General features: G+C 42.9%; 2 protein-coding genes across 8 annotated transcripts in view; both read left to right on the top strand.

The window, feature by feature from the left end:
• The window catches only part of GRID2 (glutamate ionotropic receptor delta type subunit 2), an 847049-nt gene extending 830766 nt beyond the window's left edge, over positions 1-16283 (top strand). Inside the window, exons 15-18 of one of the 7 annotated variants that reach the window (XR_013990461.1) lie at positions 3945-4185; positions 5886-5940; positions 7425-7502; positions 13569-13608. Coding sequence is in view for 4 of the 7 variants with exons in the window: in XM_081020725.1 (XP_080876851.1) it covers positions 3945-4185; positions 7425-7502; positions 13569-13991 (742 nt within the window). In the remaining 3 variants the exon portion in view is untranslated. Of the gene's footprint in view, positions 1-3944; positions 4221-5760; positions 5941-7424; positions 7503-13568 lie in introns of those variants that run through there. The other 6 variants (XR_013990460.1, XR_013990462.1, XM_081020725.1 and 3 more) reach the window with 6 other exon arrangements.
• Positions 1-24445, top strand: part of SMARCAD1 (SNF2 related chromatin remodeling ATPase with DExD box 1) — a 390786-nt gene that overhangs the window by 210767 nt on the left and 155574 nt on the right. The window lies entirely within an intron of this gene.

The following is a 24445-nucleotide window of genomic DNA, read 5'->3' as shown; positions in this document are numbered from 1 at the left end:
CACTGTGTTCAATCAGTGGTGGAGCTTCATGCTCCAGCACCGGGGCTGGGTTGGCGTGCGTCCCGGGGACGTGGGTGCGCCGCCCGCAGGGGCATGACGTGCATCCTGTGGGCGTGGCACACCGCCTGTGGGGGCATGGTGCCCAGCGCAGGTGGGGGGACAGCCGCAATGGCACCCCACTGGGATAGCACTGCCGGGGGCAGTGCGCTCCCCCCGCAGTCCTCTTCCTCCGCCAGTGTGTTCAATAGAACTTACTCCTGGGAAAGTGTACATAGTATTACAGCTTTAGGATGCAATCCAAATCCCTAAACCCCTTGGTGGGGCAGAAGCAGTAGAAGGGGACAGGGCAACTTTGCACAGCCCCTGCATCAGCTCCAGGTTGCCATTAGGTTAAGGCAGCAAGAGCAGCTCAGGATCCAGCAAATCTCTGGCCAGCTCATAACTCCCCTCCCCCCCCCACTCCCTGTCCTCGGAAAACCCCATTTGGGGGCTTTCTGCTAGCAGGGATACCTCCAAGCTTCTCATCCACCAGACATTTGGCAGACACAAGGGGGAGATTGGTGATGGGTGATGGGAGGCCTGTTCAATCCACACACACACACATATATATATATGCACACACACATACACCCCATAGCCAGGAACAGGGAGGAGGTTTGATTGCTTTTCCAGACTCTCTCCAAGTCTTCCATCTCAGGAGTAAGTGCTGATGAAGTAGATCACATAGGAATGAAGCACAAGGTTCTGAAGCATCAACAGAGCAAGCCATGAAGTATTTTGTATCCCATACCCCATTCTTTATGTCAAGAATGTTCATGATGTCTTGACTGAACAGATCCAGTTGCAATGGGGATCACTTGGGTACCACTTCCCCATCTCTGTGACTGCATCTTAACTGTGGCAGTGAATATTCAGAGCACTGATCCAGCCCTGAAACATCCATGTCCCATTATTTGATGTATGCTGTTGATGTCCCCAGCTTTTGGGCTGATTGGACAACTCTCCATCCCCCCCACAGTGTATCTCTGCCCTGTTCCTTGTTCCTTTGGTTTCCTTATCCCTGGACTAAAGCTTGGAAAGTCTGAGCAGCTAGTTTTGTGTTGTTGTTTTTTACTGGGGCAGGGAGAAGGGTTTACAGTTCCAAAGTCTGGGGGAACCTCAGAAAAAAACAAGTGTTAGCATGTTCAAGTGATGATGCACAGGTTTGCTGCTTAGCTGAGAAGCATGTACTTACTCAGTGAACATTGTTTTTATGTAGAGGCTGCCATCTTGTGGGACATTTGCACATTGCAAAAAAAGTATGTTCTTAGCTATCAAATTAAGGTTGACATTGCCTTAGGTCTCTCTTTAAAACACTGTTCTCAGTGACTAATATTATCCTCCAAAGCATCCTCCATTATTCTCTCAAACAAACCCCACTGAAAATTAGTAGAGTTTGTACAGCAGAAAGGTCTGGTGGTAGATTTCTCTTAAGCTCACAAACCTCAGCACAAATTAGTTCCTCTTATTAAATGACTAAAATAAATTGCCAGAACATCCACTGATTTTGTGAAGGGCAAATCAGATATTACTTTTGGTATCACAGAACAGATAGACAGACTCATTACCTTTATTCTACTGTAATTTCCATTGATACATCATTTCCCTAAACGAAGGTTATAATCGCCTCTTTCCATATCTACAACTCCTCTGCTTAGTTATGAAATCTTTATCTCTGAATTGTGCATATTTTTGATATCTGGAAAGAGATCTTTCCCATCCATTAACATCCATTAGTGGGCATACAATTAGACATAATTCTGTTTCAAAGAGCAACTTAATGTTCAAGTATCATACACATAAAAGTCTCTCCTACAGAAAATATGTCTTGTGTCATCAGGAATTATACAGGCAAATGGAACAGCTTTTTAGTAATGAGAATGGAGCAATTATTCTGTAACCGAATGTATAAAAAGAGAAAGGAGCAATGCATTGGTCTAAGACAAAACGCACATATTCAAGGCCAAAAAGAAGAGACTTTCATGCCACCATTAATATGATAGAGAGCATGTGATTTTTTTTCTTAACAAGACAATTTGGACAAATAAAGATTACACGTGAAAAAAATCCTTAGTTGGTTGTTCTTTAGAACATAGGAGCAAGTGGCTAGAACAGAAACTGTATATTGAACTAAATTTAAATTGCATTTAAGCCCAATTGATTTCAATGGGAGAAATTTAAGCAGGTGCTTAAAATCAATAAAAGTGCTTTTTAAAGCATGGCCTAGTTTGAGCACATTGAGACTGCAATTGACTGTATTCCAGGTGTTTCGTTGTAGCTGGGAAAATGGGAGTCAGAGCAGGGAAAGTCTTCCTTCCCATAAACTCCTGATGCCACTGGAGTGAGCAAGCCTCCATCCCCATTAGCCATGTGGGATGCCTAGCAACCTGTAAGACTAGCTCAGCTGAATGAGTGGTTGAGGGTCAGCTCAAGGCAGTTGTCCCCCATGCACTCTTGCTTAGTCAAGCTAAGGATACGCTCTGAAATAGTGTTGAAACAGTGTTCTTCCATATCAAACCATTTGTGCTTTGGGGGCTGCCTACAACACACTTCACACTCACATTTCCTGCTGCATCATTAAAGTGACTTAAAACCTGATCCTAAACACATTTTCTTGCAGCCAGCTGAGAGTTAGTTATGCTTAAGTGTCAGCAACTTCTATGGGGTTCATGCATATTATAGTACAGTGGATTGTGGCCGTCATATGAAAGTCATTTCCATGGATTCAGATGGAGCTTACATCTCATAATATATTCAGGACTGGATTACGAAAGCACACAACTGCTTTCTACATGGCAGTTGCACGTTTTTAGCATCAGCCTGGCCATCTGAAACTGGTTGTGATGGCTATAGTCTACCTCCACTGTCAGAGGTATCATGTGTATGTGCCTTTTGGTGAACTGAGTGGAAGACAATGAGTGACGCGGGTGGGGAGAGATAACATGTGCCTGGTTTGTTTTTGATATTTTGTTAATGTTGCCTATATATATATATATATATATATATATGGATTATGAGTGCTGTCATGCTTTGTGAGTTTTATAAGATGACTTTTCTTGTGGTTGTGCTGTATATCCTTTTTTAAAAGTTGTTTTGTTAATAGTGTTTTACAGAAGGTGGTTGTTTTACTGAGGATTTGTTAATTATTTTATATGGTCTACGTTGCAATCATGGTGTTCTGTTTTTTTGCTTATTGTTTTTAAGCCACTTTGTGACTCGTGTGACTGAAAAGAAGCACTGAAATATAATGAATGAAAATGAATAAAATGAATACCACTTGCTGGGAACCACAGGAGGTGGCATGGAGTGCTGCTGTGCTCATGTCTGACTTGCAGGCTTCCAATGGACTGTGGACTAGATGGACCATTGGTGTGACCCAGCAGGCTTGTCTTACATTCTAGACAGATGTCATGGGACAGCCATAGATGCAGCCCTCTAATACAGTGGTACCTCCAGTTGCAGACAGGATCCGTTCCAGAGCTCCAGTCGGATCCCGAGGTTTCCGCAACTGGAGGGACCGCTACTGCACATGGTGAAGGACCACTTCTGTACATGTGCACAGTGCAGTAGAGTGCTTCTGCGCATGCGCACACGGCAAAACACTTCCAGGGGTGCCACTTTCACAACCCGAAGTTTATGTTACCTGAGGGTAACGTAAACCGAGGTGCTACTTTAATTTGTCAGCAGCACTTGTTAGTGAGACTGCTTCAAGTCATATGAGCTGGATATCAGAATGCATGCTTGGCCAGCCACTTCAGGGATATTTTTGCTTTCATGCATATGAGATCTTTTGAGCAGCATAAGTTTCATCTTGGGAAAGTCTGGACTTGGGCTGTACAGCTGTGTAAGGAATTCTTCGTTATTGCCAATGAGATTTTGAATGACTCTTGTAATTTCTCCCCAAGGATTCTAGAACTTCAGCAGAATGGACACATGGACCTACTGAAGCATAAGTGGTGGCCAAAGAATGGCCAATGTGACCTGTACTCCTCTGTGGACCCTAAATATAAAGGAGGAGCTTTGGACATAAAGAGCTTTGCAGGTGTATTTTGCATACTGGCTGCTGGGATTGTTCTCTCCTGTTTAATTGCAATGTTGGAAACATGGTGGAATAAAAGAAAAGGCTCGCGGGTTCCTTCAAAAGAGGTATGAGAACCTTCCATTTCATCATAGCACTAGAGGTGAGAAGGAAAATGTGTATTCTGAAATGTTTTACTATAGCCTTCTAGTAGTATATCCCTCTTAATCACCAACATGTGGGGGGAAATTGCCTGCGGGCCAGAAGTTCCTCACTACTGATCTAAAAGAACTGTTTTTGTTTTTCATTTTTTGTAATGGGGGAAGAGAGCCAAAGGCTATTTTATGTGTGCTTGGATATGCCCAGTGGGGTTTGTTCTACTTCTACCCCTTTGGATAGCAGACCTCAATATCACATCTCAAATGGCTTCTGAAACCCCTTCAGTTTCAAAAGAAGTTTTCAATTTGGAAGGAGAGGCTGCTATTGGGAAACACCAGCCTCAAGGCCACCTTGGCCATATGGTGGTTTCATTGTATCCAAGCCACTGGGTTCAAAATTGGTTCTTGTTACCAGCCCTTGGTGATTTTAATCATTGCAAGAAAAAAAAAATCTCATTTGCTTTCATATTCTTAACACCGTCTAAGGGCCACTTCACAATTACATATTCCATATTCGGATGTACACCTGAACTGTTTTAAGTGTACATCTAAAAATGTAACATGCAAATGCAATGAACATGTGTTGGCAGGCACATGTATCATCCAGGTACACTAATCAGTGAAGTGTATTGGCTGCTGCTCCTTATTGAGCGCACTAGGTGTGGCAAACCCAAGTTTGTTTCTGCATAATGTGTGGAATGGCCCTAATAGGCATTCATTTGCTTTGCAAAGGTCCATCTGTGCATCTCACTCAAAAGAATGGTGTGCATCTATAAAACTCACCATCATCTAAGAATCAAATGTAAACTAGAGCTTGATTAACCAGCACTGAAATGTTTAAGTCTATTTCCTAGCCTGTTTGGGTGTAGTGTCTCTCCACTTTCAAATCATTCTTTTTAAGGAGGCTTGCCATTTATCAAGGCACATGTGTGTCTTTACTTTTAAGTAAGCGTACAGAAAAATGGAGACTGTAGCAGCACCAGCAAGCATAGGGTCTGATTAATCAGTCTACTATTTAGAAAGAACTTGAACATTATCCTTGTGACTTACTTCTGAATAAAAAGGGGAGGACCATTTAGGTATTTCAGATGTTGCAACATTTCAGCTTGGGTGTGGTGGCAAGTAAACACTTGCTGTAAAGTGGTCCCTTGGTCCTTTATATCATGATTTGCTGGCTTGCAACTTGAGTCTTAAAAGAGTTCACATTATACAGTGAAGTTTTATGTAAATTAGAACTTCACGTGGAAATTTGTGCTGAATATCCCCTCTATCCAAGGTACAGGGTTCATTCAGTGCTGCAACAGTTATGAACCAATGTTAACAATCATTTTATCATCCATTCAGTCCATTGGCTGAAGGGCAATGAGAAGGGCAGCAGAACCCAAAATTGGAAGTCATATTGGGCTGCTGTCTTGTGCTCCAGAATGCAAGCTTCTTCTTTTTTAAAAAAAAAAATGTACTGAAAATTTGCCTTATGGTTGTGAATATAACTTTCCAGCTGTGAACCAAAATAACCCACGCAGTCATGTCTGCTTGTGTCTGCAGACAGCCTTAAACAATAGCTCTGAGAGAAGTGTGACCTGTCCCCATTAATCTCAATGGGATGTAAACTCTGAAGCCTGGTGATAATTTAAATGTCTGCATTGTTGAATATTTCACTGTTGATCAAGGCACACGTGAAAGAAGAGGAGCAATCATTTTATGGAGCTATGCACAAACCATCCTGTGAGTGGTGTCTCATTTTGATGTCTTGAGAGGGTGGAGTGTGGGTCATGGGGTGGAGTTTGGGCAAATATCACCCCTAAGTCTTTCCCCTTGTTTTCATTCTGACATCAGCTGAGATAATGTATCATTCTGTAATGTCACAGACTCAGCAGTGACGCTGAAGAAAATCACAAAATACCAAATTTGAATAAAATGAAGGACAGACCCTATCAAATAAGGGAATGTAATGTTAGAAATTAGTATTCAGGCATCATACAAACCAAGGGGAGATAGCATGGTGCCCAATGTTCAGAGATGATGGGAGTTGTAATCCACAACATCTGGAGGCCACCATGTTGTCTACTCCTAGCTTAAACAGTAATGTCTCTGAGCTCAATAGGACCTCTGGAGCTCATAGGTACCACTTCAGTTGAGCCATTCTTGGAATGTAATAGAATCAGAAGCCTAGTCAGGGAGTCCATGCCCTAGTACTGATTTAATGCCACAGTTGTCGTTGACTGTGTGCAAATGGTCTCTCAAAATTCTCCATCCTATTTGTGGGCAGGAAAATTGGGACAGGGGGGGCTATTTCACTGTATTTTTCAAGAGGCAAGAAGAACTTCTCCAAAAGTTTCTTGGGGATGGGTCTCCCCATTAGCAAAACCAGTAGCACAGCTTATTTTCTTCTTTGTTGCTACCACTGCAAGCAACCACGGCACCAGCTGTCTTGCCAGTCTAGCCACCATTTTGCATCACCCACAATGCCCCTGACCTAGTGTCAGTCCAGCACATTAGTACAGGGCACTGTGGGGAGGGCAGCAGGCATTTAGAAACAAATGGGTTTTTGCATTGCTTGCCCATAGATCAAATGAAACAAATAGGCAATGTTGAGTCACCTTTATATTAAAATGGCCCACTTTCTAGCTTCTATCACAACATTCAAATCGGGTAGTTGTAGGGAGGAAGGGTGTTCTTAGCAACACTTGTAAAAATGCTATAGGTCCAACATTGGAACTACAATGAAAAATGAAGGTGGCAATATTCTAATTTTATACAATTTGCTTAACTGGACCATTATTTGGACTGTTTTCCTCTTACCTGCTTCTGGTCTTAGCTCATGGCTGTTCTGCATTTTACAGGGCAGCCTTCCCCAACCTGATGCCCTTCAGATATTGTCAGACTGCAGCTCCCATCTATTACTAGCCAGCATGGTCGATGGTCAGTGATAAAGGGAACTGTAATCCAAAACATCTAGAGGGCATGAGACTGAGTAGGCTGTCACAGGAGTAACTTCTTTTAAGGCAGATCTCTTATCACTTATCAGACTTAGAGCCTACCTTACTTTGTTACCTCTATCACTATTGCTGCTAAGTCTCGAGACATCTCTGCCATCACAGAATGATACATGTTGAGACATCAGTAATGGCCAAAATAAAAAAGTGGATTTCACCATGACTAGTGTAAGTATTGAGAGTGTCACTGTAAATTTATTTCTATGCTGAAAGATTAACAGCGTGGCAAAGGATGAAGGGGATCTTCAGTGCATATTTCCAGACGAAATACAATTTTGGAGTCAAAATCTGGTCAGTCTTGAGTTAATTCATCTATTGTTGGACCAAATAATTGTTTTAAATGTTGCAAGCTTTCAAACTTAGGCCCACATTTCCTGTACTAGTGCAGTGTGGTTCCCACCAAGACAAGAATTGTATGGCTGCCATATTGTATGGCATGTTGTTTGTGTGAAGTGGCCCCATGTGATGCAGGCTAATTTTAAATATGCTGACGCAGCACACGCAAAGAGACTGGAAATGAAGGATTGCACTGATGTGGTTAATACTGGCCTGACCCACATTTGATACTGCTACACACAAGCAGCATACCACATGGTACGGCACTCATATGATTTGTCGTCATCGGAAGACCAGCCACGTTGATAATGCATCAACCACATTCTTTTTCACATATGGAAATTAAGAACAAAATAGTACAAATATGTACTGCTATATATTCAGACTGACAGTTGCATGATGATGGGATTTTAAACTCTTATCATAAAGGTGGTGAATATAGGTGAATCACACATGAAGGTTCCAATGCATACTAGGAGTTCAGTCTTCTCAAACTATCTCACCAAAGGGGCAATCTCCTATGTACAGAAGATACATGTGCATAGTTGCCATTTGTGTAAGTTAATGGGGAAGCCTGCACATACAGGAGCTCCATGCACACAACACTGCACACATGAGGCTCTAAATTTGTAAATGAATTAGTATGTGCAATTAGGTTTCCCCTGGATAAATATCTAGAGGATCTGGTTTCTTTAAGTTTAACCACTTCAAAGATGTGGTAGGAAAAGGGGAAACAATGCAGCTAGTGAAAAAATAGTAACCAAAGAATAAGGCATGCCCCTGCCCCTGGTGCTACTCACCTGAAGTGTGTAGAAAAGTGTGTAGAAAGAGACTGTGGAACTATGCTTTTGGTTCTGATTGTACATGGCTTCTCCTCTGCCATCCACACTGATATTACCATGGATGTCTGAGGCAGGGAAACCTTTATGAATGCACACACCTATACAATCAGGGGTCCTGGATCCAGAGAACCCTACATGTCTTGAGGCAAGGGGATCCATGCATAATAATGGATGAACCAGAGCCTGGTTCCATATTACCTTTCTCCATCCTTTGCCCATTTGAGCAAGTAACACAGAAGGGGGCTTTTGGTTTTCACAGATCTCCTGTTCTGAAAAAGGTTATATTAGCAAAGCTGAATATTAATTTGGAAAGCGCACACAGTACGGAGTCAATACGTGTTCAGTGCATATTATTTATAATTACTTCATCTGTCTGTTTACTTTTCTACATGTTACTAGTCAGTGATTAGTGGAGTTAACATACAGGTGTTTATACTGAATTTTGCAGGGATTTTGCAGAAATTTTTGCTTTGAAAACAAAACAAGGAAAAATATGGGCAAGTCATCATATTTTAAAGTAACTTCAGTGGAGTCACTGCAGTCCTTCTTTTGGCCAATTGAATAACAGAATCTCTGGCATATTGACTACCAGAAAATATTAAATAGGGTAACAAGTTGTTTCTTCCAAAGTATTCAATTAAGCATATACATGTACTAAATAAGCACTAAATAAATATTTAGTACTGCTGGTACTAAATAAGCATATTCTGCTACTAAATGAACCAACTACTATAATTAGGCATCTAGCATTACTTACAAAAATATTAAATCAAAAATTAGTTTTAACATGAGTCACATTTTATTTCAAAATATAAGAGCTTTTCCATTTAAATTAGAGCTCAGGAACTTGTGGCCTTCCAGGTGTTGTTGGACTACGGTTCCCATCATGCCTGACCATTGACCATGCTGGTTGGAGCTTATGGAAGCAGGAATCAAACAACCTCCAGAGGGCCACAGGTTTCCCATCCCTACTGAAAATTCAGCCGAAAACACCAATAGGTGCTGCTTTGAGTTGTTGTTATTCAGACAACACGATTCAAAGGAGCAGCAAACTAGAGCACAGCAGGCAAAGATCTTGCTAGTTTGTTCCAGTCAATATGTGAAATTCAGCATGTGATCTCAAGGGCTCACAATTTTTCCTTCTTTCTCCATGACCATTCTACACAAATCACACAGTACTTCCTGTCTCTAATATTCTTTTGTGCCGTTCCCCCCTCCACAATTTCCCCATGATCTTTGTCTCCATTTCCCCGTATTTTTCCTGTACTGTTTGCCTTGTGTCTCTTGCACTCAGCCTCCCGCTGCACCCTAAACAGAACACAGCCTTGAGGGAAATTACATGGACCACGCAAATGCGAAATTGAAATACAGTGATTACACACATAATCCTGGTCATGCTGAAAGGCCCTAAGAGGAAGAACAGGGACATGCCTACTGCTAGTGATACTTGGGATACTTCCAGGTATCAGCTTTCCCAGAGACCCAGGCAATAACTCACAGAAGAGATACCTCTTATCGTGGTGGTTTGGATCTGCCACTGCTGGCTGTTTGATTGTTACTGCACATTTAAACTAGCAGCAACCAGCACAGTTAACATCTAGAAAGCCAAATGGGCCATGCCAAACTCTGCTGTTCTGCTAGCAGAGCACACTTCCACTTGTGCAACGGAACTTTCTCCTGGAGTCCCCTGCACACTCTTAAAATCTGCTCCAGGGGGCTGGAGGACCCTCTGGAGAATATTTTGAGGGCACTCAAGGAGAGGAAATGAAGGGAAACTCCATCATGGGTGTAGCCAAGGGGCAACTGCGCCCCCTAGATCAAGTAAAACAACAGAAATACTGAACTAACTGACCAATCACATCGGTTCAGTCCCCTCTAACAAAGTCCTGCCCCCACTAACAAATATCCTGGCTACACCCATGCACCCCATTGCATGAGTGGAACTTCCCTCGTGCAGCACTGGATGAGACGCAAAATATGGAAATGCTCCATAAAAAGTCACAGAAGCTTTATGATGATGAAATGGGGGGGGGGGGGGAGAGAGAATTAGCAGTCTTGGTATTTTCAAAGTAGAGTCGTATTCCATTTAACACCTAGAAGGAAAGTCTGGCTGTATTGAAGCTCTTAGGCCAAGCTGCTGGCAACTCCATCTACCTTACTCAAATTCATTGTTTATTCTAAAACATATCTTCCACCAAACCAGCTTGTGAACTGGCTCTCACAAAGTCAAACAGGGTGGAAGATGTGTTGCCAAAGCCATTTTCTACAAATCCACATGGATATGGCATATTAGAAGTTATGTGTGAGATTCAGCTAACCAGCCTCAACAGCAGAAGCCCTGCACAAGGAGTTCAGCTCACGCAATAGGGCTTTCCCTGCTCTCCACACACATACACACACACATTCCTGCCCCCCTCAAAACTGACTCAAGGTGGGGGGCGGGGAAACCTCCAGAACAGCTCACCAAAGTGGAGTGTGAGAAGAGCGGGATTGTTCCATCAGGATGATTGGAAGAGCACAGCATTGAATTCCACCCAATATACCGTATTTTTCACTCCATAAGTCGCACTTTTTCCCTCCTAAAAAGTAAGGGGAAATGTGTGTGCATCTTATGGAGCGAATGCAGGCAGGAGGCAGGCAGGAAAAGCCCGCAAGAGCCACGCACTCTTTAAAGGGTGTGCGGCTCTTGGGGGCTTTTCCCGGAGGAGAGAGAAGGGACTGACTGGCCGTGTATTTATATTCCTGAAATATCTAAACTTCTAGCTGATACATTTAAGTCTCTCATATTTAATAAAGCTACTGAGAATTCTATGGAATGTAAAGAGAGATGGAGAAAAAGTATGAGATTCTGGTTTTCTACAGAAATAAATTTTATTGCTGACATTTCCAAATTTTCATTTAATTTACAGATTTTTTTTTCTTGGTGGGGGAACAAGCTTGATTGCAAAGATAGCTATAATTCTGTTGAACATTTCTATTGCATCGAAGCTAAAAATTCCCAAGCGAATGAGAACAGTGATTCAGTTCTTTAGAGTATCTAAGCACTGAAAAGATTACAATGCCCTAGCCATATGTAATTCAAAATAAAAACAATACTTTTAAGTTGTAAAATAAAATTCTATTTTTCAAAATGGCACAAAATTTGCATGTGTGCTGAAACATACATGCATGTATGTCATGTGCAACACATGACAGTGTCTGGTTTCCTCACGTTGTTTCTGTCTGCATTAGGACGACACCTCCTGGTTGAGGTGGGATAAGTACCGTATTTTTCGCCCTATAGGACGCACTTTTTCCCCTCCAAAAATGTAGGGGAAATGTGTGTGCGTCCTATGGGGCGAATACAGGCTTTTGCTGAAGCCTGGTGAGTGATAGGGGTCAGTGCGCATCGACCCCTCTCCCTCTCCAGGCTTCAGAAAGCTCTGCGCAGCCCTAGGGAGCCCGGCGCGGCTTCGCGCCGGGCTCCCGAAGGTTGCGCAGAGCTGCCTGCACTCCTGGAATCGGCGCAGCTCCGCGAAACCCCCCGGAGCCCGGCGAGAAGCCGCGCCAGGCTCCCGAAGGTTGCGCAAGCTCCCAGAGCGATGCCGAAGCTGTGCGCAGCTTCGGCATCACTCTGGGACCCGTTCTGGGGGCTGGGGTCGGAGGAATTTTTTTCCCTTTATTTCCCCCCCCCAAAAAAAAAATCTAGATGCGTCCTATGGGCCGGTGCGTCCTATAGGGCGAAAAATACGGTAATAAAAAAAGAACAGTAAAATGAGTAAAGAGTTTGGAGTGGAGTGTAAGGAATTCTAACAAAGTTCTGATTTTTCCCACAATGACTACTTCAACACTCCAATGTTTTTTGGGGTGAAATATTTAACATCAAATCATTTTTTTTAAAAAAAGTCTCTTTTGGAGTGGGGTGCCCCTATTTTGCTGTGCCCTAAGCATGCGGTTAGGAACGTGGGGGGCGATGTGGGTTAAACCACAGAGCCTAGGACTTGCCGATCAGAAGGTCGGCGGTTCGAATCCCCACGACGGGGTGAGCTCCTGTTGCTCAGTCCCTGCTCCTGCCAACCTAGCAGTTCGAAAGCACGTCAAAGTGCAAGTAGATAAATATGTACCGCTCCGGTGGGAAGGTAAACGGCGTTTCTGTGCGCTGCTCTGGTTCACCAGAAGCGGCTTAGTCATGCTGGCCACATGACCCAGAAGCTGTACGCCGGCTCCCTCAGCCAATAAAGCGAGATGAGTGCCGCAACCCCAGAGTTGGGCATGACTGGACCTAATGGTCCCTTTACCTTTACTTTTAAGCCTGCAGTTAGTCTGCCTATTGGGTAATCCAGCACCGCCAGTACCAATAACTTATTCTGAGCCAATCTGTTTTTGACCCTAAGCTTGGTTGCTGTTATTTTTGTGGATCAATAGCTAAATACCCATCACAGTCATGGATGGGAAGCTAAGGGTGATTGGATGGACATGGGCCTTGTGATGTCAGATAGCAGCACTACTTAGAACTCATGTCCTCTCACTTCCAATACCTTCCCAGAGCCAGCAAAGAGTTGAAAGGAGTCAGAGGCAATTGCCTAAACTGTCATACTATAGCACTGCCCTTCCAACGCGAAACAAAAGAGTACATCACACTAAAACTGCAATGTGTGGTCTACAGCCAGCAGCTCTCACAATCTTCTCCAGTCATTCAACACTTCACTGTGCTTCATCTTCATTACACACAAGTCATTCTTATCCATGCAATATTGGTCTACATCATGAGCATCCTACTTCCAAATCCTCATCTTCCAACAAGCATTTCTCTGCAGCATCTGCAGCCAGATGTTCAAGAGGCTAAATTGTAAAGATGAACGCTTTGGAAAGGGAGAGTGCACTTGTTTGCCATCCAAATCACACAACTCACCCTGTAAGAAAGATTTACCACAGATTATTTGCATTCTGCCTTGGCGGTTGTAAAGTTAGGCACCATTTTTGTCAGTTTTGCTTAAACTAGTTAGATGGTTCAGCAAAGGACTTGTTGAGCCTCTCCTATTTTTAACTGATGTGCAGCAAGCCTAGTTTTCTTTATTTGAATAGTTCTGATTATTATTCTGTGGAAAATCTTTCTGGGTGTTTGTTTTTTTTTTTTTGTCTAGAAAAAGGTGGCAATGAGTGATTTGTTGTTGTTGTTTTTCCTCTTTTTGCCTTCCAGGATGACAAGGAAATTGATCTGGAGCATCTCCATAGACGTGTGAACAGCCTCTGCACAGATGACGAGAGCCCCCATAAACAGTTTTCCACCTCATCTATAGACTTGACTCCCCTGGACATTGATACTTTGCCCACGCGTCAAGCACTAGAGCAGATCAGTGACTTCAGGAACACTCATATCACTACCACAACCTTCATACCAGAACAGATCCAGACTCTTAGTCGTACGCTTTCAGCTAAAGCTGCTTCTGGATTCTCTTTTGGCAGTGTGCCTGAACACCGAACTGGCCCTTTCAGGCACAGGGCTCCGAATGGGGGCTTTTTCAGAAGTCCCATCAAAACGATGTCCTCAATTCCCTATCAACCAACTCCGACCTTAGGGCTCAACATTGGTAACGACCCAGACCGAGGCACCTCCATATAAAGCTTCAGACATTGTTTTGTCACTGTTTCTTTCTAGGACTCCCTTTGCAAGGAGCAGCTGTGATATTTGTGGGACTAACATGGATGTAACTTTTTAAAAAGAAATCAGGAGTATTAGTAACAACTCACTATCCTTCCCCTCCTCTTTTTCGCTTTCTCTCTACTTGAGGCCATGGTTTTCAGTCCAGCTCCTCTAGAGTAGCTCCATTAGCTCAACTGGTGTGTCTCTGGAATAAGCGCTTTCTAGAATGTATTATGGCCCCAACTCTGTAAACCATCAAATCAACTCATTCTGGCCAGTGGGATTACTCTGAAGTAACTTCAACTGAGCCACCATTAAAAAAACCAACAGGTCTACCACTTCCCTAACATTCTACTAGTACAGCATTTCATAAACTTGAAGACAAGGAAACAGACACTGAGCCTGTATCAAATATATGGGGTTATTTCACTGAAAGACCTTTGTATTGTTTCGCCTTTGAGTTTTTATACAATTGCAATAACTTCAGTCTTTTCTCTGTGTTCTGCTGCATCCATTCCAGTGCTTCACTGCTGTTCTGTGTCCTGTTAACTGTGGACCAAAGGCAAACCTTGCAGTATTTACAGTTTGGGGCGGGGTGGTGAGAGAAAGGGGAAAGAGAAGGGAGAGACCATTCAGGCCACCTAATATGAGAATGCAATTTTGTAGGATTTCAAGAAGCCATTGCTATGCCAGTAAAGACTACAGTTAAATCTCCTTTTTGCACTGCAACAGTGCATATGACCTTTATGTGATTGTACAGTGTTTCAAAGGTTTTCTTTTCCTTATGTACAGTAAACTGTATCATATGGCAGAATCCTCTGTTCTGTTAAATAAATTAGTAGCTCATACATAGATATATATATACACATATACCTTGGTATATGTATATATATATGTACTCATGTATATATCTAATAAAACGGAAGCTGATGCTATTGCAATTTGTCTAATAAAGCTTTAGTTAAAAAAAAGTGTTGTATACTGGAAAGATGTACAGGACAGGGGGTTTTCCGCAAAGAAAAGGAAGGGTGGTTTAATGTTATTTGCATTGTTTGATATTTAATGCCTTTTATTTTATTAGAACATCCAGGGCAATGTAACATTTGTACCTAGATGTGTAACTCATTCATTTAGGTTTTTGCATTGGCTATTCAGCTGTGTTTAAGGGTAACCTTAATCATCTATTACTTTGGAATTACTTTTGACAAAATGGGAAAAACTGGTAGGTAAAAACACACACACATATACATCGAGGGACAGCTGATTTTCAGTTCCCAAGGGCTTGAAAAACAGACCATGGAAGGTTAATAAATGCTCTTCGAAATCAATACTATCCATCATTGCAAGTGTGGTGTGAGAGTTTGAGGACGGCAGCGGTCGAGAAATATTGGTGTGGCCTTAATTGCAATCCTGTGTTACTCCAAGAATATAAAGGAGAGGGGAGGAAAACAAAAGAATGATCTCTTGTTTAAATCTTTATTACATATTCAATTATAGATGTATTTTTGACGTGAGTGCCAATTGTATAGAACGATAAACTGATGACAGCGAAAACAGTGCCTCCTTTGGCACGGCGGCATTTTTGAAGCTAACACTCTTACCTGTTTAGATCTGTAAAATGAGCTTTCAGTTGTAATCCTTAAAAACTAAAATGCGATTAAGTAGAAAGCGAGCCAACTTATCCCGTGTTTTATTTTTAATTTGTTTTAATACTTATTTTAACCTAACTCCATTATGTGACTAGGCCTTGATTATAGGAAGCAACTTAGGTGATCTGCTTTAGGAGAAATTTCAAGATATATTCTTCAGATCTATTCTATTTTGATGCTTAATTCTGTTCTGGGAAAGCATCTTGTACTGTCACTGTTTTTTGTATGAAATCTTCATAATATTGTCTACTGTGTAAGGCAGAACAATTTTCTTATCATGCAAAAGGCCATTTTGTTTCTAGGGTACAAGTGTTTAAAAGCATGCACAACTTGTTTCCCCTTGTAACATTCATGAGCTCCTACACAACTGACTTTTTCAAAGAAGAAGAAGAAGAAGAAGAAGAAGAAGAAGAAGAAGAAGAAAGACAGAAAGAAATTTCTTTACAACAAACTAGAGGGATATACCAGATGTTGCAGTGATTTTAGTGATAAACCAATTATTTCAATGTGTTGCCTATTATACTGATACACAAAACACATTTTGGAGGCCTCAGTTACAAGTGGCAGAGCTTTCTGTGTATAATTTGTCTAAATAATTTGTCTAATAAAATTGTTTTCTAAACTTGCCTCTCTGCTTGTTTCGACTACCCTGTATGCGAGAAGAAACCACTGCCACCAAGCATACCCTCTGCAAGGTCCCAGTGCATGTTTACCTGGAGCCAGGTAGGGGTAGAGCCAGCTGTTAGCTTATCAAATGCATGGCTCCAGTCCGTTGTTTGCCAAGGCAACACAAATGCAATGCCAAGGGATCATTTGCAGGGTAAGCTTAAAAGGTGTGTAGAGAAGGAGGTACTCAATGCCTTACACCACCTGTTGATTATTCCAGCAGTCAGTTTTAGAGTAGTGCAACCAGTGCAGCTGTACTAGGCACCATGCTGTTGGGAGCACCCAAAATGGGGCAAGAGAGATGGGGGGGGCACCAAATTTTAGTATTGCCTAGGACGCCACTGAAATTTGAGAGTCCAAAGTCCACCACTTGTTTTCAGGTTCACTTCCAGTTTCAAAGCTCAGGGACATTTGCGATTTGCAGCCCTCTGATCCTCTCCCACAAAGGCATTCCAACCTTTATAACAGAATTGCAAAGGTTGAAAACCCCACGTTTCCCAAGTTACCTTGCCTAGTTTGGCTCTAATCATATTAAAATAGAAGGAAATAGTTTCTGAGTCCATCCCTTTTGTGCAGTAGGACTTTCCCATTGGATTCGCACTATTTCTGGTATATGAATCCAGCGAATTCTTAGCTTGCTGTATTGTGAACTTCCTTATTTCTAGGGATAGCTACAGGTTGAAATGCTTTATTAATATTCAATAAAGAATGTTTTTTATAATAATAAACAAACCATGTCTATTAATACCTTGTTTTTTTAATTAATATTTACAATCAAGGTGCCTTTAGAAAAAGCCAGTGAGCTGTGTTCTCAACTGGGTTAGTTCCCAACAAAATAGGTAAAGGTAAAGGTACCCCTGCCCGTACGGGCCAGTCTTGCCAGACTCTAGGGTTGTGCGCTCATCTCACTCTATAGGCCGGGAGCCAGCGCTGTCCGCAGACACTTCCGGGTCACGTTGCCAGCGTGACAAGCTGCATCTGGCGAGCCAGCGCAGCACACAGAACGCCGTTTACCTTCCCGCTGGTAAGCGGTCCCTATATATCTACTTGCACCCAGGGGTGCTTTCGAACTGCTAGGTTGGCAGGCGCTGGGACCGAACGACGGGAGCGCACCCCGCCGCGGGGATTCAAACCGCTGACCATGCGATTGGCAAGTCCTAGGCGCTGAGGTTTTACCCACAGCGCCACCCGCGTCCCAACAAAATACTTGTGGTAAAATAAAATCTTCATGAGACGATCCATTAAACCAGTAACTCTTGCATTATGTGTGGCAAGAAGCATTGGGATGTGCTGTGAAAAATCAGGCTGCCCTGTTGAATACCACCATTGCTCAATACCTACTGGAGTAGAGAGACACTATAAAAATAATAATAATCTCCCCCCCCCCCCTCAATTTTCTGCCAATATGGATAGCAACAGCACCCCAGCAGACAGAGCAATGACGCATTGTGATTCCCTGATCCAGCATGCGCTAGAAGTGGAATGCCCAGAATAATCTCATAATCATAGCATTAGTAGTAGTTCTAGGCTGATTGATTTATATATCATTTTTCAGCCCAAAGGTCCCTAAGTGGTGAATGGTATATTAATACAACAAAAGAGACAAGGTAAGTTCAATAACATGCAATGAAACAGGAAAGCAAAATCACAGCATAAGAGGAGAAAAATGAAACAAAGTCTTCCCAAACTAAAGGATTAAAGAAGGTTCTCCCTGACCCTACCAGAGCAAGAAACCTGAACAACAAGATAGACAAAAAAAAAAGGCTACCCAAACTAGAATAATTGAGAGTAGACAAACAACCCGATTCTAACTACTCAAGTGTTCAGGGTGAACAAGCAAAACAAACTTTTTGCCTACAGAACAGATTTGTTGTGGGCTTTGAAATACAGTGGTACCTCGGGTTAAGTACTTAATTCGTTCCGGAGGTCCGTTCTTAACCTGAAACTGTTCTTAACCTGAAGCACCACTTTAGCTAATGGGGCCTCCTGCTGCCGCCGCACCGCCAGAGCACGATTTCTGTTCTCCTCCTGAAGCAAAGTTCTTAACCTGAAGCACTATTTCTGGGTTAGCGGAGTCTGTAACCTGAAGCGTCTGTAACCTGAAGCATATGTAACCCGAGGTACCACTGTAAATAAATCAGAGCACATCCAATATTAATAGCTGCCACAAAAGGAGGAAATCCAGCACTTCCTCCTGTAAACCTTGGGGCTACCATGAATCAGCTGGTGTGTGTCTCTGGTGCATGACTAATGGTGTTTCAGCTAACATTTCCATGAGCCCATGATGACTTGAAGCAGGAAAATGGCAGCAGTTTCAGAACATCAGCAGAGTGACTTCAGGTCAAGTGTTCACATGCTTGCCCAAGCTGGATAATTTAGAAGACCAAGAAAGAACGCTAGTGTTACTGTAGCCCCTAGTCTTTGATTCAATGTACAGATGCAGCAATTGTGGTGATTGAGGACTTTTGCTTGGGTCAGAGTGGATTTTCCCCTTGCCCCTGCTCCTTTCCTAGGGAAAACAAACTCTTCAGTGCAGCAGTCCAGAGAAAATCCAAATTGCTGTTTCTTCCTGCTGAGTACGAAAGAGCAGCTTTCCCTGGGGGAAAGCAGTGGGACAAGAGGAAGTGTTGATGAGCATCTAATTTGCATAGGGAAGGTGTTGCCTGTTCTTCCCTGGACTGGATTAAGCAGCTGATCTATAGTACTGGGTTGCTGTTCAGCCTTGGACATTAACGAAAGTATGGCTGACTAACCAGCAGGCCTCCAGATGATGAACTCCAACTCCCACCAGCCTCGGAAAGCATGGCCAATGGTCAGGGGAAATGGGAGTTGCACTCCCAACAACATGTGGAGGACCACTGGCCCCCACCCTTGAACTAAATGAATTAACAGTGCAATCCTTTGCATGCCTACTCAGAAGCAATTCCCACTGAGTTCAGTGGTACTTGCTCCAATGTAAATGTGTTTGAAACCTAAAACTGGCTTAAAGCCAAGCAATCTATCTTAACTGACTGTAGATCAGGTTGCTTATTCAGTAGCAAAACACCCTACCCAAGAGAATTGTTTCATTTAAAGTAAAACTGTTTGGACTATGTTTGTTGGTTTGTTTGTATTATCTTGCTTTCTGTTATGTTAACTGTATCAGAGTGGTGTTATTTCGCAGAAAAGTAGGAGAAAAATAAGCTTAAGCAAAACTACTTTATATCAAACGCAACAGTGGTTGTGTGCAAGGCTGGCCTGTGCTTGGCTGCCACCACAGAAAGGCATCTAAGAGAGAGATTAAGTTTCACAGGAATGCAACATGGAGGTGGGAGATTGGCAAGATGGGGCAAGGCAGGCTCATTGTGGTACAGCTGCCCAGCAAATTTTTGAAATCAGTGCAGGCATAAATCAGTAATACCATTAGAAGTAAAGGGACCCCTGACTATTAGGTCCAGTCGTGACCGACTCTGGGGTTGCGCCGCTCATCTCGCTTTATTGGCCGAGGGAGCTGGCGTACTAAGACCTGGGAGCTGGTATACTAAGACCTAGGGTTTGTTGATCAGAAGTTTGGCGGTTCAAATCCCCACGACGGGGTGAGCTCCCGTTGCTTGGTCCCTGCTCCTGCCCACCTAGCAGTTCGGAAGCATGTCAAAGTGCAAGTAGATAAATAGGTACCGCTCCAGCATAAAGGTAAACAGTGTTTCCATGCGTTGCTCTGGTTCGCCAGAAGTGGCTTAGTCAGGCTGGCCACATGACTCGGAAGCTGTACGCCGGCTCCCTTGGCCAATAAAGCAAGATGAGCACAGCCCTAATTATCTTAAGTGCATACATACATACACACAAAAATCATTTATTACTCAGTACCTGATGACTCACAGCTAAATGTGTGAACAGACTACATGGGAAGGGAGGGCATGTTTGGGACTGCAGTGATATTTGTGGTACGTGACCTGTGATTGCTCTTTAGCACATGCAAGTTGCCATTTGAGGCTGCAGCCATTAAATGTGAACATATATGCGTGAACAAGCTAAGGGGGTGGCAACAGGAGAGCAGAAGCAGTTGCAGAAAAAACCAGTGTCCTTCTATTATATGCAGGAAAAACAACAGCAGCAAAATCCTTTATTCCCAGTGCACTTCAGATAGACTTTTTCTGCTTTTGCTAGTGTGTATTTTTAAGTGGACTGAGCATATCCATTACCTGGATTTCAGAGAAGGTGGTCAGGTTTGATACATTAGTTAACTATATTCCCTTGAAAAAGAGTTTGCCTATAAATACGTGAGGAATAATACTTTTGCTGCTCAGTTGCTGTGCTTTTTTTCCTAAATATCTCTTGCATGTTTAATCCCCCTTGTTGTTTTGATGCATACAATTAGCCCTACATCTTCCCTATGAACAGAGAGGGGACTGCACAAACTGTGAATAGAACAACAAGCCCTGCAGTGTTTTGGGTGCTATAAAGATATTGTTGCATGCCACCCCAATCTCCAAATAGTGTGAGATTCCAGAAGTTCCTTTTGAAAATGAGGCATAGCAGAGACTGTGGTGCCATAGAATCTTAGAGTTGGAAAGGACCAAAGGGTCATCTAGTCCAGCCCCCTCTAATGCAGGAATCTCAGCTGAAGCATCCATGACAGGTGGCCATCCAACCTCTGCTTATAAACCTCCAAGGAAGGAAAGTTCTCTTGTGGCAGTCTGTTCCGCTTCAGCCTTTCTCAACCTGTGGGTCCCCAGATGTTGTTGAACTACAACTCCCACCACCCCTAGCTAGCAAGGCCAGAGCTCAGGGGTGATGGGAGTGGTAGTCCAACAACATCTGGGGACCCACAGGTTGAGAACCGCTGCACTATATGATATATAGCTTCTTTACACATGTCTACAGCCTGTCTACAGTTCACATCATTAAACCCAAAAACGGTCTTGTTTTTCCCAAAACCACAGCTGTGGATTCAAACAGAAATCAACCATTGTGCTTGGACCCTCTTCTCCAGCTTGCCTTTACCAGCTTGCAACCTTTATTCCTCTAGGTCACAGCCAACCCTAAAGACTCTAATTCAAACTCCGGCTTTGTCTTCTAACTCACTCTGAGCTAGAGGAGGGGCCCCACCCATCTTGTGACTGATGGACCTCAGTGGGCCATGGGAAAGAAAGTTTGAGAACCCCTGCTCCGTGAGCACAGCAGAGACCAAAAAGTAACCAATAAATGAAACCAGTTGTTTGTACCAGTTGGTGAGCTGTTACTATTGGTTACAATCAATGTCCGTGTGGAACATAATTTATAGAAAGCAAACCAGAAGATGTATGATTTCTCTCTGGCTCTTTCAGGAAAATGGGGTGGGTGGGGTAAGGGGAATCCTTAACAAAGATGTTTGCAATCTGCTGCATCTTCTGCAGCCAGTAGGTGGCACTTCAGCACTATGCTTACCAGCTTTCAATTTTAAATAAGTTTCTAAATCTCTGGCTATCAGCACAGAGCACTTCCAGACTGCCACTGTTTTACAAGCAGGATTCAGTTGCTTCTCAGCAGATTCAGATTGTGCAGTTAAAGTGGATCTGGCATCCTTGCACAACATACCCACTTCCAGAAAAACCACCCTTACCTTTTGCAGTAAGGAAAGTAAATGTGGGAAATTGTACTGGAAAATGTGGGGTGACAATTCCTTTGAAATGGTATTGTTTAGCTTCCTCACAAATCGAATCAGAATGAAGGCACAATAAACCGTCAGTGTCATATAACATTCCCACAGTGCAAACAAATCAAGATGAATGCCTAACACATAGGCCATCTAGAAGCATTTCAACTTAATTTTGTTAGACATCATGTGTGTTAACATTTGCAGCTCACTCCAGAAATATAACTCAATTCTCTAAGTCTAATATTTTAATTAGTAAAATGGGATAGTCTGATGCTCAAACCTTTTTTACCCAAGATATATGGTTTTGAGGTGGGATTAGACACATTCATGGAGAATGCATCTATCGGCAGCCATTAGCTATCAGGGTCAAATGGAATAGGCATTGCTTTGAGGCAGTACAGTGGTACCTCTGGTTGCGAACGAGATCCGTTCCGGAGGCCCATTTGCAACATGAGCGGAACGCAACCCGCGTCTGCATGTGCGCAGGTCGCAATTCGCCACTTCTGTGCATGTGCATGATGTCATTCTGTGTGTCTGCGCATGCGCGAGCAGCAAAACCCAGTACTTCCGGGTCGCCACAGGACGCAACCTGAAAATGTGCAACCTGAAGCAAACGTAACATGAGGTATAACTGTATACTGCTGAATACCAGTCGCTAAGAGGAGCATGACAGCAGGGAAGGAATAGTTAAACGGGTTTTGGGGGGTGGGCGATCATTCTGGATTATACCTGTGGGTCCCTTTCAAACCTGTGATCCGGTGTATGCAGGGTAAGAATATGTGGAACCTGCTGAACAAGCCAGATTTGTTTCTTTGTAAGATAATGGCCTGAGCGGACCGGTTAGGCACTGCCATTTACATGTCCAAAGAGGTTTCACTGTTGCCATAGAAACAAATGAGTGGGCCTTTTCCCACCTCACCTGGCTGGATGCTGCATCATCCTAGGATGGAGAATAACAGGCCAAGAGGGGGGTGTGAGCATGTAAGTTTTGGCTGGTGCTAGAAGCTGGCAACACAAAGGCTGACCTTGCTATGTGCTGGACCCAGGGTTAGATATTTGGGGTCTTCTAATGGGAACCTCATAAGGAACCAAGATCTGTTGAAGTGTTAATACTCTGAGCTCCCCCAACCCATGTTCAAGTTGTACATATGTGTAAATAAAACCATATATCCTAAAGACACCATAGTCTCCACTGACCTTCAATCAAAGGAAACTAAACTCTGGATAGGCCCAGGCATTCCTGAAGCCTCTTGCTGCTTGGAGACTGGGGTATATACAGCAATGCCCTGCCTTTGGGTTTCTCAGAAACATCCAGCCATAGTGGAAAGCAGAATTCTGGATGTCATGGAACTTCAGTCTATCAGAGACTCATCTGATCTAGAAATTCCCTTCACTGATCCCAAATATGTAGCAGCGATTATGTAAGCAAGTTAAACTTAGGCACTCTATGCATGCTTGGGGGTCCTTAAAAAAAACAAAAACCTACCGGTATGTGCAGAAAGATAATGCATGCTATCGTGCTTGCAAATTCCAGTAAGGGGAAGGTGGGTGGCTCTGTTTCAAAGCTGTGGCTTGAAATCATGTCCTGGATGCAGTGACTGTGAAAAGAGAGAGAGAGAGAGAGAGAGAGAGAGAGAGAGAGACCTCAATGCCAATGTAGCTTTGATAGGGTAGTAACATATGACAAGTCCTTTAGTGCAATCTATTTAAAGAATAAAGTTGCCAGCTTAAGTATATTTCAGAATTGCAGCAATAGTTTTCTCTTCTCCTTTTGCAACTTTTCCTTTCGGCAGTGAGCCTGAGAAGGCATTTTCACTGGGGGGAGGGATTCCACTGAAATCAATGGGATTTACAAGCAGGCGTGTTTATAGGGTTGCCACCTTTTAACTTAGTAAATTATGGACACTCCAGCTGTTCATTGTATTGACAGGGTGGGAGGGGGAGGAAGCAAAGCAGAACCTCAAGGGATTTGTTGAAGCTGTTATAAATCAAGTTTTGTTGTTGTTATTATTATTATTCTCATTCATAAATAGGACATGTTGAAAGCTTACCAGTGCCCTGCTGTTGCAATCCTTTACTCTCTGGAGGGCTTTTTTTAAAAGCAGAAAGATGGGCTTAAATGTCTTTTTAAAAAGAAAGAATCAAAAGTGGTGTTCACATTTACTAGGCATTGTATTTCTACAAAACAAATTCTCATTAACCTTTTTTTTTAAAAAAAAAAGTTAAAGCATGTTTGCTGCTGTTGCAGCACTTTTACTTCACAGTTTTATCCTAAACTAAAACATGCCTGCTTAGCCCCACTGTGCTCCATGGGGGTCTTACTTCCAGGAAAAAGTGCAGAGTTGGACCCAGTCCTATCTTTGCACAGATGGAAAAATTGTCTGACATATATTTGTCAGACGTACATTCTTAAGGGAGGGGATTGGCAAACTCCAGGATATGTGTTCTCCTTTTACTATGGGAAAAGATTTCCCAAAGGTAAACCATCCATAAAAAAAAAT

Source organism: Podarcis pityusensis (assembly GCF_964106645.2).
Source record: "Podarcis pityusensis genome assembly, chromosome: 9".
NCBI classification, from domain to species: Eukaryota; Metazoa; Chordata; class Lepidosauria; order Squamata; family Lacertidae; genus Podarcis; species Podarcis pityusensis.
This window is presented reverse-complemented; position numbering and strand designations above follow the sequence as displayed.